The sequence below is a fragment of the Peromyscus californicus genome, unplaced genomic scaffold, assembly GCF_007827085.1.
Source record: "Peromyscus californicus insignis strain IS unplaced genomic scaffold, ASM782708v3 Scaffold_14__1_contigs__length_90479793_seg_2, whole genome shotgun sequence".
NCBI lineage: Eukaryota > Metazoa > Chordata > Mammalia > Rodentia > Cricetidae > Peromyscus > Peromyscus californicus.
This window is the reverse complement of record NW_026294436.1, coordinates 72,079,729-72,099,575: the sequence shown is the minus strand read 5'-3', so window position 1 is coordinate 72,099,575 and position 19,847 is coordinate 72,079,729. Positions and strand designations below refer to the sequence as shown.

At 40.0% G+C, this 19,847-nt stretch overlaps 1 protein-coding gene across 11 annotated transcripts in view; it reads right to left on the bottom strand.

Moving 5' to 3' along the window:
* The window catches only part of Gpatch2 (G-patch domain containing 2), a 306,528-nt gene that overhangs the window by 205,157 nt on the left and 81,524 nt on the right, over positions 1-19,847 (bottom strand). For all 11 annotated transcript variants that reach the window (XR_008218055.1, XR_008218056.1, XR_008218057.1 and 8 more), the window contains exon 6: positions 519-586. Coding sequence is in view for 7 of the 11 variants with exons in the window: in XM_052737954.1 (XP_052593914.1) it covers positions 519-586 (68 nt within the window). In the remaining 4 variants the exon portion in view is untranslated. The remainder of the gene's footprint in view (positions 1-518; positions 587-19,847) is intronic.

The following is a 19,847-nucleotide window of genomic DNA, read 5'->3' as shown; positions in this document are numbered from 1 at the left end:
CACCTTCCCAAAATCCCACCTATAGTTTACTAAAGTAATATAACTGTTTAGCTATCTAAAGTTACCTAGTGGGCCATCTCTTTTGTTGCTAAAGGATATACATTTTGGTTTCATTATAGATCTTCACTGTGATAAGCAAAGGCTAGCCAGGCAGAAGCTGCGAGTGGAGAAGCATCAGGAAGATGGGCCATTTGGCATTCATGCTGGCATCACAGAAAGGCTGGGGTACAGGCTCGGTGAGGTCAACTTCATAAAGATTTAAATGCTTTTAGATACAGCCTGGATTTCAGGGAATACGGCATGAATTTCAAACTCTATCAATATAAAGAATGTATTTACAAGTCCTTCTGTGTCTGTCATGGGCTCCATTTCAGCTGTTTTTATACTGTTACCATCCACATGCCTTATGCTTTTAAAGCAGGCACAAATTAAACTGCTGTCACTCAGAAATAGTCACCCAATTTCTTAAAAGAAACAAGTGGAATAACCCAGCAAGCTGCAGGAACATGAGCACTCACTCATGGTGATGGGCATCTGGGGAAAAGTGAACCATCCTCTTGTTACTGACGGGGCCAGGAGCAGACGTCTGAAAAGAGATTTTAAAACAAATGACAAAAACAGGTCACAATTGGCTTGCTAAAGACAGTGCAGGGCTGTAACAATCTGAAGATATCTTTCTAAATGGAGGAAAGATTAATTTTCAAATCCAAGACAAAATGGCAAGGAGCAGAAATCTGGGTAAGAATGGTCCTGTGAGGGATGGAGAGCAATCACGACCTGACCTCGGTGCCTAGCACCCACCTGACACACCAACTCCTGGGGATCAGAAGCGCTCCTGGGCCTCCATAAATAAAATAAATCTTTCCAGAGATCTTGTTGGTCTAACAGAGTTACTCTACTAGATTTTGAAGACACTGTCAGAGCATCTTTACCACAGTGTAAACACCATGCTGAAGAAGAGAGCAGTGACTGTGAACCCCATGTGAGAAGAGGTTTAACCTCATCACTCCCCAGCAGATGCTGCTTTTGTGAACTCCACTTCTGAGGTAGATTTCTAAACACAGAAGTTTGCATTATGACGTGCAAATTCAGGCAGTACAAACACTTCTGTCAAAGGAGCAGTGAACGGTCTTTTCTATATATTTTCCACAAAGGAAGGAATTACCAGGGTAATTATATTGAGTGAAATATAATTTAGCATTTAGCAAATAGGAAGAACATTTGCTCCTCTATGTCTATGTAACATTAGAAATTTGACAAGAAAATATCAATTGTTTCATCTACAGTGTCAACTGCTCAAGTCTGTGATGAACCTCACAGCATTACTGTTATACCCAAGGTTCTCAGATGGATGAATTTGCCATCACCAATGACAAGGTATGAACTTAAAGCAAAGGACTCTGAGTCATGCTCCCTCATAATGAAAGCTGTGCCTGTTTGCTTACACAAGAGCCATTTAACCACAACAGAATAAAAAAAAGCATGGCCTAAAAAACAAAACAAAAAACGTTTTGGGAAACTTTCTTCTTGTAACCCTTGAGTAACAAGGGTGCCAGCATCCACTCTGACACTCCTAGAAACCCAAACAGAGCCAGTGAGCAGGGGGTGACAGTAATATGTCCAGGGTGGCCACAGGTAACACTTGGCTCTGCTCCAGGGCCACATCCCACATTCATCTTGGAGTACAACTTCATGTTATTCCAGCAGGTATCCCTGGAACACAGTAATCCATTTTCTACACTGGAGCTGTGAGAAAAGCCGCCTGGGCCCGTGTCATGGTTTGTTAGACGTCCATGATCACATTATCTCATGGCGGACCTGACACTTTTATTCAGTTTACAGTATGTTCTATGTACAGGCAACTTATTTCCTTTGCCAGGGCTGCTGACAACCTTTTCCACACTATATTAATCTTGTTTACTGACTTTATCTTGGTACAAATATCAGAAAACTGAACTTTTTATCTCAGAGAAAAAATAAGCGGCATGTTGACAGAGCAGGAGCTATTTTCGGGGCTAAAATTGCTTGTTTACCTGAAGCTACACTTACGGGGAAAATGTTTAAGTCTTGCTCTGGCTTGAAATACATAATCTGAAATTTAATAAATGAAGAAATTTCACATACAGCCATGTGATAAATTGCCTGATGAAAACAATACAGGAGAATGAATATAATAAAACAGAACTTCTAACGAGTTTATACCACAATACAAATGTAAGCTTTCAATCCAGTCAGAAATAATCCTCCTGGATATTTTTCAGGAATTGTACATGTCTAAAAAACTACAAGCTCACTTCAATTGCAGCAGATAATTCACAGAAGATTTGAAGAATCAAATGTAGACATTTAAAACTTCACATGTTTGTTTCCCTGGTCATGGCCTTGGAGAAAGACAAATGACCATTCTCCAGTTCCTTCAAAATGCTGCGACCCTTTAATACAGTTCCTCATGTTGTAGTGACCCCAACCATAAAATTATTTCATTACTACTTTATAACTATAATTTTGCTACTGTTATGAATCATAATGTAAGTATCTGATATACAGGATATCTGATATGTGACCCCAAAGGGGTCATGACCCACAGGTTGAGAACCACTGAACTAAAGCATCACTGCTGTTATTTTGTGAGGGTCACACCTTAGAGTTCAATGTTATTACAAGGAGAACACTTACCCCAAATTTGACCATGAAATCTGCAATACAGAATTCTGAGAGCATTTTAAACTTCCAAAATGTTTAATACGATTGATTATTAGCATGATACATCAAGATATTAACCTTTCAGAAACATATTTAAAAAGTATAAAAATTTATAGGTCCTCTATGATTAATTCAGGGTCTATAAGATTTATAAAAATAAAATGAAGAGGCTGGAAAGACAGCTAAGGGGTTAAAGGTACTTGTTGCTCTTGCTGAGGACCTGGGTTTTGTGTCCCAGCACCCACTTGGTGGCTCACAACCACCTCCAGTTCCACAGATCTGATGCCCTCTTCTGGCCTCTGCACAGACCTGCTACACATATATACAAATACAATAAAATAACCTCAAAAAACAAAAGAAAAAGGAAGTCTGAAGGTATAGGTCAGTGGGTGCAGCCCTTGCCGCTACCCCAGAAACAATTTCCAAAATCAGATCATATAGTGATTATTTAATTCCAGGGAAGTTTTAGAAAGAAATCATAAACTATTTTAAGACATATCTCTTTAAATATGTGTGCCACCATGTCCAGGCAGACAGACAGGTTTATTAGTGCCAAATATTTTACCTCATATGGTTTGTAGGAGAAGAGGTACTTTGCTTTTCATACAAAAACGGTATCTGCATAATACAGAGTTCTTGGGAGTCACAGAGCTCCAAGGTTAACATTTATTTAATTAGTCAGCATTAGTAATAATGATCCCACACATCATATGGCATGCCCTAAATCTTTAGGGTTTAGTTGCTGAATACACCCCATTGGTAATGAGTGTAGTTCTAACGTTTGCTTACATTATTTGTGCTTCTACAAATTTAAACAAAACGCCACAGCCAGAAAGAGATGGTTCCCATAGACTAACTTCTAACTTCTGTGGTGGTCTCAGCTTTCGCTTCTCTTGTTTGCGGCCGTGGTACTGACCTCAGAACACTGTGGTACGAGAGATGAACATGTGGCCATAGCTGTGCAAGATATCAACTGCAGACAGAATGCAAATGCAGGCAAGTGACTCTGTGGGGAGCACCTGTCCTCGCAGGTTAACAGACACATTTGGAGCCCGGTCTTGCTCTTCTCCATCACGACGTCTAACGGGATGACTGGCGGTCTTCAGTCAGAGACAAGCAGAACAGTTGCTTTTCATTTGCCCACTGCCAAACCTCCCGCAGGTCCCCGTGACACAGCTGACATGTCTCTCCCTGAAGCAGACACTGGGCTGAGACGTGGGTTGTGAGGCTGGGACAGGGGCTGCCCAGTGTGGATGGCACACTACTCAGGGCGTCTGTTTTAAAGACTCGCACAGGATGCAGCTCCACTCGGACAGCAGGGTTGGAAACCAGCAGCTTTGTCCTCCCCTTCCAGCAAGCCTTCCCATCACCCCTGTGCTCACTATTCTGCCTCAGTGCCCACATTGACAAACACTAACTGTGGCAGGCTGCCATTCAAGAGGGCTTTTCAATTTGGTGAGGCCTGGCTAGTCAAAGCCCTGTAGCCTCCAGGCTGGAGGGAGGCAAGGCCTCTTTTCTTAGGATAATGATTAATTTGAGGACATTGAGGAGAGAAGCAAGCCTTTACAGTCAAGCAAGCTCTGTAGGAAGGCCTCAACTATAGTCAACTAACATGTCAGTCAAATACATGGGACAGACACTAAGGAAAACCACCCAACAAAGACAAGTTACCAAATATGACTTTTAGTTTGGGGCATGGGAAGCAAGGGCTGGGGGGATTGGAGGACGGGGCCAAAAAAAAAAAAAAAAAAAAAAAAGAAAAAGAAAAACAACCAACCAAACGAACAAAGAGCAACAACAAAAACAGAAGGAAACTGGTTCTGGTTGCTGTGTACAGAGTTACCTTCAGTTTTAAAAAAGGCCGAGGAAATAATACTCTGTAAAGCCAGCCTGGCAAATGGTTATTACATTTCCACCCATAGAGGCTCTCAGAGCACGTCAGACGAGTGAGGCACCCGTGGTGACATTGCTGCTCTCAAAGCTTTGCTACAAGTTAGAGAGGGGTGAACAATATACTTTACTATGCTATTCACACTCACAATATTACAGACTGGTCACGATTCACAAAGGTACAATCTATTTGGGCACAGACACAGATTAAAGAAAATAAAGGTTACAATTACGCCTAAAGCAACATGCAAAAAAAGTAAAACTTACTGTGGGACAACTTGTAAAACCCACAAAAGTGGGCATTCTACTGATAACTCTAGAGTAAAGGGGAACACACAGCCATCTGGTTGAAAGGAATAAAGCGGGGAAACAGCCTCTCCAGGAAGGTAGCTGTATGCAATTTAAGCCCGGCTCCATCCGTCTTAGCAACTTGCTAAATTTAACTTTCCGAACCACTATGTTCCCATTCCATAGCCGGCCCTGGCTCCACGAGCCAGGGAGAAGGAAGCGAATGTGAGCCCCCTTCAGATGCTGTCCTCTTCATCTGTTCCCCGCCTCCCTCGGAAACACAGACTGCATGCAGCAGCCACTGACTGCCCTAAACACAGTAGCACAGCCAGTATCAAGGCAAGCTTCATAGAAATGAGCACTCACTTAGAAGTAACCTAGCATTTATGCCGAATTATGCTTACATTGACTATACGATAAGCACCACACAGTTCCCATTCAACTGGGTGATTTTTATTATGCTATCACCAGGATAAACTCTCGTAAGTCGTGAGTTACAATCCAAGCCTGACTGTTATTCTTCCTTAGGAACAGGAATAACCAGTGTACTGGAAAGATGGCCCAGTAGTTAGAGGACTTCTTGATCATAGGACTCAGATTTGGTTCCCAGCACACATAAGGTGGTACACAATCAACTGTATCTCCAGCTTCTGGGGATCCAATGCCATCTTCTGCATGTACATGCATCCACATGTACACATATATGTGAAATTCACACATACATACATTTTTTAAAGAATGAGAATAATCAGTAAATAATAACAGAATTAATTACTTTCTTTTCCTGGGTGTCTATGAAAGTAAAATATGCATTTGGAAAGTGGATCAGGTAAGTTTCCCTGGATGTAAGATGTTCAAGAATAGACACATAAGAATACATGGTATGTGACAGGTGCTTCAGGATGGTCACTGTGAGGCCTCACTCAGCAGGAGGTTTAGCTTTAGACAATGTTCTCTAGAAAGAATGAATGTTCAAGAACAAACAGTATTTCTGAGGACAACTGGATTACCTGAGATTTCAAACACTGAATTATTATACCATTAAATTAAATTAATACAATATCTTAGTTTTCCAACTAAGAAAATGCCCCAAAGTGTGGGATTTTTGTCTCTGTGTGGCATAGGTGTACATACATGTATGTGGAGGCTAGAGGGCAATCTTGTGTGTTGCTCCTGAGGCACTACCCAGCTTTGAGACAGGGTCTTTCGTGGGTCTGCAGTTAGCACGGCAAGCACCAGGCATCCTGGTGACTCCATCTACAAGCACTGGGACTGTTGTGTGCTCCACCACATCCAACCTTGTCTACCTGGGCTCTAGGGACCAAACTCATGCTCGCAATCACTTTATTGATAGAGCTACCTTCCCAGACCAAAGTTTGGAATTTTTTCAACTTGTTAATAGTATGGAAATATATACCAGGCTCCCTTCAATCTATATCTTTAAAAACACCACACTCACAACAAGCTTGATCCTAGCAGCACAGCTACCACTGATGTCACTATTGGTGAAAAGTATCCATAACTTAATCAAATTAAATGAGTGGCTTTGATATGGAAATATATACCAGGCTCCCTTCAATCTATATCTTTAAAAACACCACACTCACAACAAGCTTGATCCTAGCAGCACAGCTACCACTGATGTCACTATTAGTGAAAAGTATCCATAACTTAATCAAATTAAATGAGTGGCTTTGATAATTTTACCTGTCGGTCAGAATGAAAGGTTTCCCACTGGAGCAGTGAGTTTCACTATGAAGAGTTTAAACCCTTTTGGAAGCATTAATTAAAGAATTGACAAACTAATAAAATCATGAAAACCTTTGAAGTAGAAGACAAGAAAGAAGGCAAGTAGTTATGCAATCAGCCAAGAGACCATAAGTAACTCTCAAAAGGGAGCAAAGAACTTCTGGGTTAAACAGGTTCTAAGAGGACCTGGGGAGGGGGTACATGTAAACCCATCAATTAGGAGACATAGAGAAAATGAGGTAGGTAAGGATAGATTAAAAAGGCAAAGCCCTGGACTCTCTGGGTGACAGCTCACATTATGAGAATGTCTATCTTTTCTTTAATACATCTCACTGACTGCATTTTTCTTTGTGTCTTGTTGAATTCTTCCTCACGAGGGGGCAAGAACCAAGAGAGCCGTCTACCACGGTAGAGGTATGAGGCATCAAGAACTAATACAGCAATACTCCTATTGTTATTAATGACAATGACACTCCCATTCTTTATAGTTCTTGCCTGCTTTTATAGGATGTTTCATAAATAAGGGGCTTCAAGAGCAAAGAGGCATTCTCAGATGACAGATAGGGAAATTAATATCTGCTGAGGTCAGGGCACATATTCCAGACTAGAAACTGGCCAGGGATGGATTGAACCGGAGGTGTTCTGCTAACCCCTGAATACTTTTCTCCTTCAGAGAGACAACACAGCAAGTTTTCTCAAGTGGGGTTTCCCACAGAAGATGGCACTCTGGATCAAAAATACTCTTGAAAAGCTTTCAGCCCAGAATGATAAACCCAAGTGCAGGCAGGGACCTCCCCGCAAATTCTAGGCCGTGTAAAGTGAGAGGGGCTTGGCAGCTCCAGTAGAGATGCTGGCACATAGGCCAGGTTGTAATTGTGACAGCAAACAGTACAACTGTTGCACTGAGTGTAACTACTCTGGGATGAGAACATGAGAGGAAACTTGGAGAAAAATTAGGGCATGTACTGCTTTGCTTGCTTTTTCTTTTTTTCTTTTTCAAAACCACGTATAAATCTAAATGCAAGAAAAGTGTTTTAAAAAACAAAACCAAGGAAAATAAATCACATAAAATTATGAGCTTTCCTTTCAGTTATGACTGGCAGTCTGAGGGAATCAGGGACTGCAGAGCTCCAGCCTCCCAGTGAGCACTGGATGAATACATAGGCCTTATTCAACTTTGAAGTACGTTTTCAACAACTACAGACACATCTTTCTAAGAGCTATCAAAAGAAAAAATTATCCTAAACCATATATATATATATATATATATATATACACACACACAGTCTCTAGTCTCTATCTATCTATCTATCTATCTGCACACAAATACACCAACATACGACTAAACTATACGATGTAATGATTTAAAATCTCCACTGCAGTTTTTCCCAGTTAATATATAGTCTGTATGAATAGCAATGTAGAATTACTAGCCTATTAGAATATTAACCATTATAATGAATAAATGCATAGATTCATGTTTCTGGTATGATTACTAACAGTTTATATTTCTATATTACTAATAGTAATTACTCAATGCTTCAACAGAAAAGATTCATGACTGCATAAGTAAGAGGCACAGTGGTAACTGCTTTCATACTGGTTTATTTATGGAAATGTTTTTCTGAGTACAATCTAAACTGAGTACAAGCAGCTCTGAATGATGCTCAACAGGGCGATGATGGAGTTTCACTTTCCATCCAGTTTCAGCAAGCTAGGAGTGGCCTCTACTGGCTGACCAGGGGCTTCTGAAATCCTTCATGTATACAGCTTGCCATATTATGGGTTTCAATAAGAAGAAGACAACATATGCTAATTTAAACTCTGTAAATGGCACTATGCTTACGAGTAGATGCAGATGGACCAGAGATATGTCCTCAGGATGGCATGACGCTTTAAGATTTCATAAAATTCTGCACGCTTAAACTATACTGAAAATTTACACATTCTTTCAAAACTGAAATTTACATGCCATAAATATTCACTTTCTTATTCAATCCAAATCAAAGCAATTCACATGTATTTTTAAAAATAAATGCTTTTTATGACTCATTTTTTAAAACATACACATACAGAGAAAACACATCCCTGCTCAAAATACTGCGCATGTTTAAGCCTTACAAAATTATCTTGTAGGCACATACAAAGAAAGACAGAACTAAAATTCTTCAACATCATTTTCAATTTAGAAAGAATGGTTTGACATTTTGTGTAATGGTTTATAAAAATACTATGCTAGAGGGCTGGAGAGATGGCTCAGCAGTTGAGAGCATCTGTTGCTCTTGCAGGGGACCTGGATTCCATCTTCAGCATTCACATAGCTTCTTACAATCGCCTGTCACTCCAGATCCAGGAAATCTGATGCTCTCTTACAGCCTCTGAGGGCACCAGACATGTACAATCATGCAGACAAATACTCATACATATAAATACATAAAATAAAGATAAATGAATCTTTAAATACATACAATATTAGAAACACATAATACCAAGGAAATTTTAAAAGTATTATTACCATGTTTATGTTTGGGTCAAAGTATTTTCATTTTCAAAACTTAATAGCAAAATTAAGAAAGGGCTAAATACAGCCTTAATACATGAGGAGGTGCTTAGTCTTACTGCAACTTGATATGCCATGTTTTATTGATACTCATGAGACCTGCCCTTTCCTGGATGGAGACGGAAGAGGAGGAATGGGGAAGAGGGACTGGGAGGGGAGGAAGGGTGGCTGTAGCTGGGATATAAAATAAATAGATGAATTTTAAAAAAACAGGCTAAATTATTTTTACTCAATTACTTATATGTATAGATGTTTTACCTGCATGCATGTCTGTGCACTACTTGTGTGCCTAGTGCCAGGAAAGCTAGAAGGTGTCAGATCCCCTGGGACTGGAGTTACAGACAGCTATGAGCTGCCATTAGGGCGCTGGGGATTGGTCTTCTGGAAGAGAAGCCAGTGTTCTTAACCTCTGAGCCATCTCTGCAGCTTGAAAGGGTTAAATTCTTACTAGTGCTATTAGGAAATGTCAATTCAGAATCTCAGATGGAGAAAAAATATGTTTCAGGTGTTGTTTGACAGCTTTTACATCTGTCTGTCTACCTACCTGCTACACCCCATACATACACACACACACATATATACATACATACATATACATCTGTCTGAGCTTTAATTGTGCTCATCAGTTTCCTATATGCTTCTCATGCATGAGAGAACTACTTTTTAATATATCAACTTAAGCAAGAACTATATTGTTTAAATGAGCACATTGTCAAATATGTGTAAGGATGTCAAAGAGCAGCTACATTTATTTTTAAAGTTATTGTTCTCATATGTCACAATATTCCAATATATTTCAACCCTCACTTCAAAATTCAGTGCCATTATCTTACCTGCTCAAAAGTGTTCACAGGGTTACCTGACTGACACAGAAGATAACCTTCCATCTCACTGGATACCATTGGGATATGACACAATGACCCACTGTAAGCCCTGGTTATTAGCTTGAAATACACAGCACATACTGGAGCTCACACAAAGTATTTGTATACAGAAATGCTATTATCTCCCCGGATACTCAAAACTCTCTTTAAAACAACACTCAACTACCACAAAGCAATTTAAATAAATAAAAATTAAAATATTTCCTTTCCTTCCTGACACAACTGTACTGAAAGTCATATATATATTTGTGTATGTGTGTGTGTGCATACATATATATACACATAAGTATATGTGTGTTATTTCAGAACAGTTTTATACACAGATATGAAACACAGAATCCAAAAAGGTGTCTTGTCCTTATGGTTTCATTTGTATAGTCAACATATAAAGGATAGCATTTAGAAAACAAAAGTGACAGTCAATAGTTTTCTAGGGAGGGCTTGGTACATGTGAAACTTTTTGTTTATATATATGTCAGATAAGTATATATATTTGGTACTGCAGAGTTTGGTACATGTGAAACTTTTTTCCCATATATGTATATATATTTAGCTGTAGAAGAAGATGAGGGCTACATTTGAGGGTAATGGGATTCAGCACACATCTTAGGACATAACTAATTATTAAGACAGCTTTTTGTACGAAAATTCTATATGTACATTAAATACTATTTTATCCAAGAATATAAGGCAACCAGGAAGATTTTCATGTGCTTAGGGAAAAATTATTTTTACACTCAAGAATCACATGGCCAAAAACACTTCAGTATTTTCCATGCACATTAGGTAATACATTACATCATTATCGGCTGCTCATTCACATTTCCAGATTGCATCATGCATTGCTTCCATTGTGGTTTTTCAAAATGTCTTGGTAAGGTAGTCAACTTGTTACTTCCCTACAAGGGCAATGTGTTGTGTGGAATCTTGAACCAAGGAGAAAAGGTTACAGCTATTCTCAATACTTAAAAGAGGTTTCTAAGAATCTCAAGGAAAAATTCATAGTAATCCATAAAGACAATACAGAAGGCATCTGCATTTTCAAGCCAGTATACATTTAGCAAAGAAAATAATTAAAAATAGTATACTCTGCGGGCTGCTCAACTGAACCAACGTTAGTTCTGTGGTGCAGGCCACTCTGGAAACCTGCACCGTCGCACACCTTAAACTTTCCGTAACTAGAGTATACAACTTTGGCCTGAGAGAGAAGGGGGAAGGTCACAAGTACACCACATGCAACCTACTCTTCAAGATATAAATGAGGGAATAGGTAAATTATCAAAGAAGTAGAGTTCAGTGACTAGAAACTGAGATTATGGTCTCAGTATATTAGACACTCAGCGGATCCCAAGAAAAATCCCCAATAGAACTTGTAATTTAACATCTTTCAGCCAATGTCTATTTCAAGGAAGTAGCCACTGGTCACAGACTCAAGTTTCTACAATACTCTATGGTAGACTGAGGTTTAAGTGAATGTAGGTAAATTATCTATTTCAACTCGAGTTGCAGTCAGGAAGCTGGAGGTAGTCACCTGTAAGTTCTGGCCACTTAGCAGCCTGTGAAAGGACTTAAGTGGCATGTGTTCAGCTGTGCGTGCCACACACCCATGTCCATTTTTAACTAGGAGTGAAAGAACCAAAGGCTTTCTAAGCCTGGTTTCTTCACCTGAATAAATCACACCATCTAATTATGCCTTCCAAGAATTCAGGGCAGAAACCAAACCCTCTGGGTCAAGGAACTGGTTTTTGGTATCCTGTTGCTTGCACTAAGTTCATTCCTTAATTGACAGTAAGAAAGCTTGCTCTACCTATCCAGTTCTACCTTCCATCTTAGAAAACCGGCCTTTCAAATGCTCAGTTCCTACTACTAAGAAAGAGGGGAGCACCTTCCTCTACATCCAGCACTGTACTGGGGACTATGGAAGAGTCTAAGGAACTGTGTAATACAAACCCTGCTGGCTCAGCATCTGCAAACTTAAAATGCACAACATCAACAGCAACCCACTGACTACCAAGCCAGACACAATGTAAGAGGCTTTCTGATAAAGCCCAAGCTGGGAAATGCTAGGTGTTTTTGTTTTGTTTTGTTTTTTGTTTGTTTGTTTTAATCAACAAAGAAATTGAGAGAGCTGAGTCAAATTTTATGTGATAGAAGAATGTAAATGTGAAATACAGATACAAGGAGCTGTATATTGCAAATGAGGAAACAACCCTTACTAGAAAGCCATGGAAAACAGATGAGATAAATATCGAAGGCTCAGAAGTCTAAGAATATTGCTCATCCTACATAAGATTTATGCTCAAGTCTTTCAAAGCTAAGCTTGAATACATGCCACCTGGCTGATACTGCCATACTCCACTAAGGTTAGCCAAGTCAAAACTAAAAAGAAAATAGGTTTTCACATGTTAAATTTTCATATTTTGGTCTTCAATAAATCCTCACTCCTAGCTGCTTTCCGGCTCCTCCACCCAGAACCCAGAGATGTAGAGTCCAGGTTCCTTTGCACACAACATTACAAGGAAATTCCTTTCCAATCTGTCTGTTCTGGCTCCTGTGAAGCCTGGAGAACTAGGCTGAAACAGGAGGAGGAAGGCAGAACCAGCATTCTAAACATCCTCCTGTCTCTAATCAAGGGGGTTAGGAGGATCGAGTAGCTTATGGAGCCGAGGGATGGTTCCCTATGAAGGCACAAGTGCAGGTATGGCATGTCTCTAGGAGAGGGCCCACATTTGGGCTAGGCCCTTGCCTGGTGAGAAACCAAAGTACAAACAGTGTACTTGTAGATGCTAGGAGGACAATACTGCTGGTTCCTGAAGGCCTGACTGTGTTGGACATGTGCTCTAAGAAATCTCTACTCCTAATGAGGCTTCGAAATGAGCAGTCTTGGAACATGGCAAGTGTGATGCAATCATAGCAAACAGCTGGAATCCATGGACGACTGTGTTCTAGCATGGCACCTCAAAAGGCCCTACTAAATTTCCAATGCAGCAACAGTTCATTAGGACATACAGTAAAAGAGTCACTTAACACAAGGCTGGATGGCGCCTTCCTATGGAGTCCACACACAAAGCAGTGAGCACCCTTTTCAGTGTTTTCACAGTTATACACGAAAATTTCTCCTTTTGTATGTTACATTTTCCCACCCACAGCTTATTAATTCAACCACAAAGGAGATGTGACTGTGATATGCATCTAGAAACAAAGCAATTCTAGCTGAGCTCTCCAACAATGGCCATAGTGGCATATGTACCACAGTTCAACCAAATGAGGAGACCGTGCATTAATTTCATCAGCATGGATCCTCCAGTGTAAAGTGGTTTCAATGCAAGTGTGGGCTAGGAAGCTGACCGACAGGATGTAAGTCTACTCCTCCATCCAGCAACGTTCCTGCTGGCCCAGTTCACTCCGCTGTAACATGGGGGAGGCATCTATACCCATCCTCTGGTATCAATTAACATAGACCCATCTCTGAGCGGTTATTATTTGTGTTGTTTCCCGGTCTGATGCAGACACTATGTGGATAGGAGAGGAGACAGTAAGTGGTAAAGCAGACGGAGCAAGAATAAAGAGTGATAGAATGAATGGGACAGCAAACAAGCACAGTGGACATTAGAGGTGAGTGTCGCGGGCACCAACAGCAGTCAGCGCTGATGAAACATTAATGAGCATATGAGAAATGCAGATATGTATTTACTTCACAAAACACACTAATTTTCTTGTTGTTTTGTGAAACAAGGTTTCTTTGTGTTGTAGCCTTAGCTGTCCTGGAACTCACTTTGTAGGCCAGACTGGCCTTGAACTTACAGAGACCCGCTTGCCTCTGCCTCCTGTGTGCTGGGATTAAAGCTGTGTACCACCACCACTCAACGACACACTAATTTTAAAGAACAGTTACTTTGAAAATGAACATCTTACACCTCCCTGTCTGAACCACAGAACCAACCAATTCCCATGAACACACTATTACTGACAATAATGGCTGATGAGTGAGTTGGATGTTTTCCAGTTAGTGGAAAGGTCACCAGCTTAAATGAAACAGGAGTGTCCTATCTACCTCATTGGTCTCTGAGTTGCATATTTTACAGCTGCTTTTTGCTTAGCCAATTATTAGGGTCTGAAAGAAACCAGCAGACCAACTGGGCACTGGCTGGAGTAGCAGGAGTGTGCCTTTTCCTCCAGATGCACTGTACACCTTCCCTGATGGCATACAGTACCAAGTTGTGAAGTCTTAAGTCTATATGCAGCACAAGTACTCTCTCTCCACTCTGACTTCCTTCAAGATTTTCTGACATTGCTCACCCGACTGTCTCATGTTAGAATTATATATATGCTTATTTCTCTACAATAATGCCTAGTTTTCAAATCTGCCATTTAATGGTCATCAGGATTTAATATATTTGTCTACACTGAACCATGTCCTAAACCAATTAAAGGTACCCAGCCTTCTGAGATGGTCCTAGTGTTCAGTAGACACTCAGATACTTCACAACAGTTTAAATAAAACAGCTGTGTACACTTCAGGAATGCTGTCTTAGTTGCCCTCTGTACAATTACAAACATTCAAATTTCAGTCTCATAAAAATGTAGATTAGGAAATAGGCAGAGAATAAACCCAGTAAATGTATTTACCATTTCTTTTAAATGAAGTATTCATAAATTTTAAAATACAAGTGAAAGAGATGCTATAGCCTTTTAAAATGAATTCCTAAACACTTTTATATGTAAGTTGGTGAAAGTTATAGAGAAAAAATAATATAGAGGAGAGATTGCTGAATTATCTTTCTAGGCAGCACATTGCTTAAAATAATTCACAGACAGAAATGATGCCATCAAGCATTGGTATAAACTGCAAATATGATGGGATGTCAAAAACTCTAAATCTATTACAGCAGAAGCCACTCATAAGAGAGTTGTGCCAGTTAAGCACCACATAGCTAAGAACCTGGGCAGCTCCGATTATCTCCTGAATTTTCCCATCAGTGTCAACTGTTGGCTCCAGGAACATTAAACCAAACTTGGGACTTCTGTCGTAGTCTCTCTGAAATAGTGACACAATGTCTATGCAACCTCACTCTGCTTGACTGGGTACACACACAGAATGCCAAGTAGCCCAGCTAGCTATGGGCAACTCCAAGTTCAGAAACACTGTTTCAGCTGTTTTCTGACATCCTTGTGCCTAACCTGGCATGACCTTAGTATCAAGGCCACTATTACTGATTTGTACAAACAAAGACTGAGCACATTCTAGATGGCAAGTACTTTAGGAAGCTCAATGTAAAAGATCTATTCTTATTGCTCTGTGAGATTCCAGAAATGAGCACACATTTTCATCAATGAAGCTTACACAGGTTACACTAACTTACCCTAAGTCTCTCCTGCCCAGTAAGCAGAAGAGCCCCAATTTTAGTGTAGAAATGTGGAGCTCATTGTGATGGGTAATTGTGGATCTTAACATGAGCAGCCTGGAGAATATCTAGATAATTAGTGAAGCATTATCTTCAGATGTGTCTGTAGGACATCAAAGCGCTGGCATCAAGAGTATGCATGGTCACTGTAAAGGCTATTTTCTAAACTTGAAAAATCTATGGTCTGCAGGGTGGACAGAGGTTAGAAGGCTTTTGAAAACCATCTTAGAAATAGCAGCGAAGGGAAATGTGTTAGCAGGGAAGGGCACACCCTGCAAGCATGAGACCTCAGTTTGGATCCCTGGCATCCATGTAAGCCTGGTGCAGTGCTGTGGACATCTGTAACCTCAGGGCTGGGGGCAAGGTAGGAACAGAAGGGTCCTTGGAGCTCGAGTGACATTCCAGCAAGCAGTATTCAATTCTCAACTCACAATCCAATGCCACCATTTGAAGACATTATCAACTGCACTAAGTCCTAGGTTCATCACTAAAAATCTCCCATCTTATTATTGAACAGGGCCTTGACTGTCCATTTCACTTTCAATTTCAAATACAGCCACACTCCATATTCAAAATGAAATTCTCCTCTATTTTATTTATTTTTGAGTTTTTGAGATAGAGTTTTCTGTTGTGAATCCCAAAGTGGTCTTGAATTCATGGTAATCCTCCTGTCTCAGTCTTTTGAGTATATACATGTATCAACATGCTTGTTTCCTGTTTTGTTTGTTTATTTTTATTTATTTTTTTGAGAAAAAGTCTTGCTGTTATCATCTCTAGGCTGGTCTTGAACTTGGAATCCTTCTTCTGTCTTAATTCTCAAGTGCTAGGATTTCCTGTCTCTGCACCAGGACTGAACTCTGTTTTAAACTCCCCCCTTTGATCTATTAAAGCATGGACAGTGAGTTTTGCTTTAGTTTTTAAATAGGATATCTAAATAGAATAAAAGAGATGTTGGGACATTCTGCACCCATCACCACCTGGACTAAGCAACAATTATCTCTAAATATAGACCCTTTTGCTCTTTTATGGCCATATAATTGCATGTAATATATGATTTGATTTATGATAGCATTAACTATAAAGCACTAGCTTATATTCACTGTAGGGGACAGCAGATGCCTGAAACTATCACAAAACTCAACTTGACATAATGTGACTGGTACTTGGTGTAGACTTTAGTCAAACTGTCTTGTTCCAACTCATGCTTTGCCACATTTTAGCTTTCTTGTTATTCCCCTCACTTCCATCCCCTTATAAACACACATTAACTGACAGCAGAGACTGCTCCTGATGTTGTATGATGGTTATGAGTGTTATTTATTATATACAAAGTTCTTAGGAAAATGCCAACAAATAGTAAGGCCTCAACCAACACTGGTGTATTGGATACTATTTTCTATTGCTGTGACAAAACACCACAACAAAGGCAACTTATACAAGGGTTTACTTGAGCTTATGGTTTCACAGAGTTAGAGTCCATGATGGCAGGAGGCAGTGGGCATAGCAGCAGAACAAAAGCTGAGAACGCACATCTGTGGCAGAAGCACCAAGCAAAGAGAGCAACTGGAAATGCCAAGTCTTTAAAATCTCAGAGCCCACAAAACAAGGCCACACTTCCCAAATCTCCCCTGCCACAACTGAGGCCAGTGTTCAAATGACTGAGACTGGGGGACATCTCATCCAAACTACCCCAGCTAGGTTAGAAGGAGCAGGTCTAGCTTCTAGAGCTCCAATTTGCTTTACCAACTAGCTTGACACTTCACTTCCGATCTAATTGCTAAGATGACTCCTTGCTAGGTTTTAGTTCCAATCACTTGATTTAAACACTTCCACACCAGATGTTACCTCAATGTTAAGTATCTATTGCTCAGCTCTAGTCAGGTCAGTGAGCTGACAGGAAATAAGTCCATCAAGGAGTGAGTTAGGACTTTCTTAGCTTTCTTGTAGGAGTTTACGTTGAAGCAAGAAGTCTAGACTGTTCAAATGACTCCCTTACACACACACACAATGCCTATAGTATTTGTTGAATGGTCCAATGGACAACTGATTTGAGTTGTAGGCAAGAACTCAGAAGACTCAGAATTGGAACTAAATGCCAATGAAAAGCGAGTAACCAGCCTACCACAAACTCTACCAGGGCCCTGCTCCATTACCTACCCAACTGCGGCCTTCAAACACTTCCGGTGGAGTTCTAGTCCTCTTCACTTTACCCACCCTGTTTCTCCCCAGTCACGTCTTTCATCTCTGGATCTTACATGTTCTTTCTTTCTTTGAGTGCTTTTAATGCAAACTGAGCAGAACTTTGTTCAGCTAATATTTTTTGATTCCTTAAAATATGCAAAATTTCAAAGTGCTATGTTTATCACTGTGTATAGAGAAAGCTCTCTCATTTACAGTGGGCATTAAATTCTTATTCATAGGGAAACTTAAAAGAATATTCTGCGTGTGAGGGGTGTAGAGGTGTATGTGACTGCTCATGTGTATGGATATACATTTATGAATGTGCCTGTGGAGCCCAGAAATTATTCAGGAGTCACCTGTTTTAAGTTTTGGAGGCAGGGTCTCTCACTGGGTCCTGTGATTTATCTATTAATCTCAGCTGGCTAGCCCGCAAGCTTCTAGAACTCTGTTGAGATCACAGGCCCAGCTTTTCACATAGGTGCTGGAGATTCAACCTAGAACTTCCTTCTCACATGACACACACTTTATTGACTGAACTATGTCCCTAGACCTTCAACATATATTAAAAACAAAAATGAAAAAACCTACTAGGCAGTAAGACATGATGCCTACAAACTTATGTATCTCTTCCACTGGGAACTTTGCCTTCCACCCTTTGCTCCATCAAACCCTGCAAAGTGCAGATACCCAGCTTCAGCCATCATCAACACAGTAACTAGTCATAGGAGGAGATTGCACCCTTCTCTCACACAATCTATTAACCTTCTATCTCTTCTACCCAAATAAGCTCATTACAGTCCCTTGCAGACCAGCTTCTTTGCTTTAAGTAGAAGTTTTAATTTAATTTAAGAATTTATCTTTACTTGTTTACTTAGTTTCAGCATTGGTCAGCTTTTTCCTAGTCTCACAAGTAAGAAAATTTGTGAATCATCTAAGTTACTACTCAGTGGGAAGAAAAAGTAAATTCTTTCTTATGGGATGAAGCAGTCTTTCATTTTTATCTTTATTCTTTTCATTTGGTTGTGATGGGAGTCTTGCTATGTTTCCCTGGCCAACTCAACTCCTGGGCTTAAGGAGTTTTCCAGCTTCAGCTTCCTAAGCAGCTGAAACTAGAGATATGCACCCAACACAGCTTGGGATGATGCCACTGTGGCTCTTCCAGTGACTGTGCAGCCCAGCTATGAGAGTCATCTCATGCTGTAGGGTCACCCTTCCACAGTACCTAATGCTGACCTCACAGGTTTTCTGTAAGGCACACATGCTGACACACACATGGATGTTTCCTCAAAACCTCTATGCTGGAGCTGTCGCTGTCTTGCTCCAAGTTCACGTCCATTACCCTCTCAGGCTTCCTTCTCAACTCGCAGCACCTCTGCTACTTCCCATCTATCCAAGCATGACAGTGGATTTCTAATTTCTTTCCGGGAGCAGTCTCCGTTGACATCAGCCCACATTTTGCTTTGACTCCTTTGGAACCTAGCTATGATTAGGGTGAACTGCTTACTTTCTACTTATTAGGAAGGTTTTTATCCAGGTGGTAACTACTATGAGTACACTAAATCCTTAATCAATAACTAGTTCATAAAAATCAAGTGGTATAAGCTACATGGCACTTTTAATCATCAGACCTCAATTTTTAAATGTAAATAAAAATTAAAAAACAGCATTTTCTCTAAAATATTTATCAAAAACACCTTATCATGTGCTGAGTTTGAACATTATTTTCATATAGATCAGAAATGAAAGGATCCCTTTGTCTTCGTCCTTCACTCTGAATCCCCTCACCCCTCTTTCATCCCAGTACTGACAACACACACAGTGGATTATGTGGATGTCTACTCAGCTTTGCCATGGGACCTGTTTCAATTAATTTTTTCTGCCAAGGTTATTTAAGACAATGTCTATACATAGTAGGTATTGAAAATATTTGTTGAGTTGAAGTTAATTAGCTTAAGAGAGTTGAGATGGACAAAGCATACAAAAGGCTACTTCCTCACACTGACAGCAGGTATTCTTTTTGTAAAAATCTGACTCTCCCCACTACTTACTGATGCTGCTCAAGAATTAAAACATAATCAAACTTTTATGATAACAATAGTGGAATGAAAGAGTCTAACTCATCAAAGAACATCAAAGTAATCAGACACAATGCTTATTTCAACTACATAAGAAAAGGTGAAATATTTC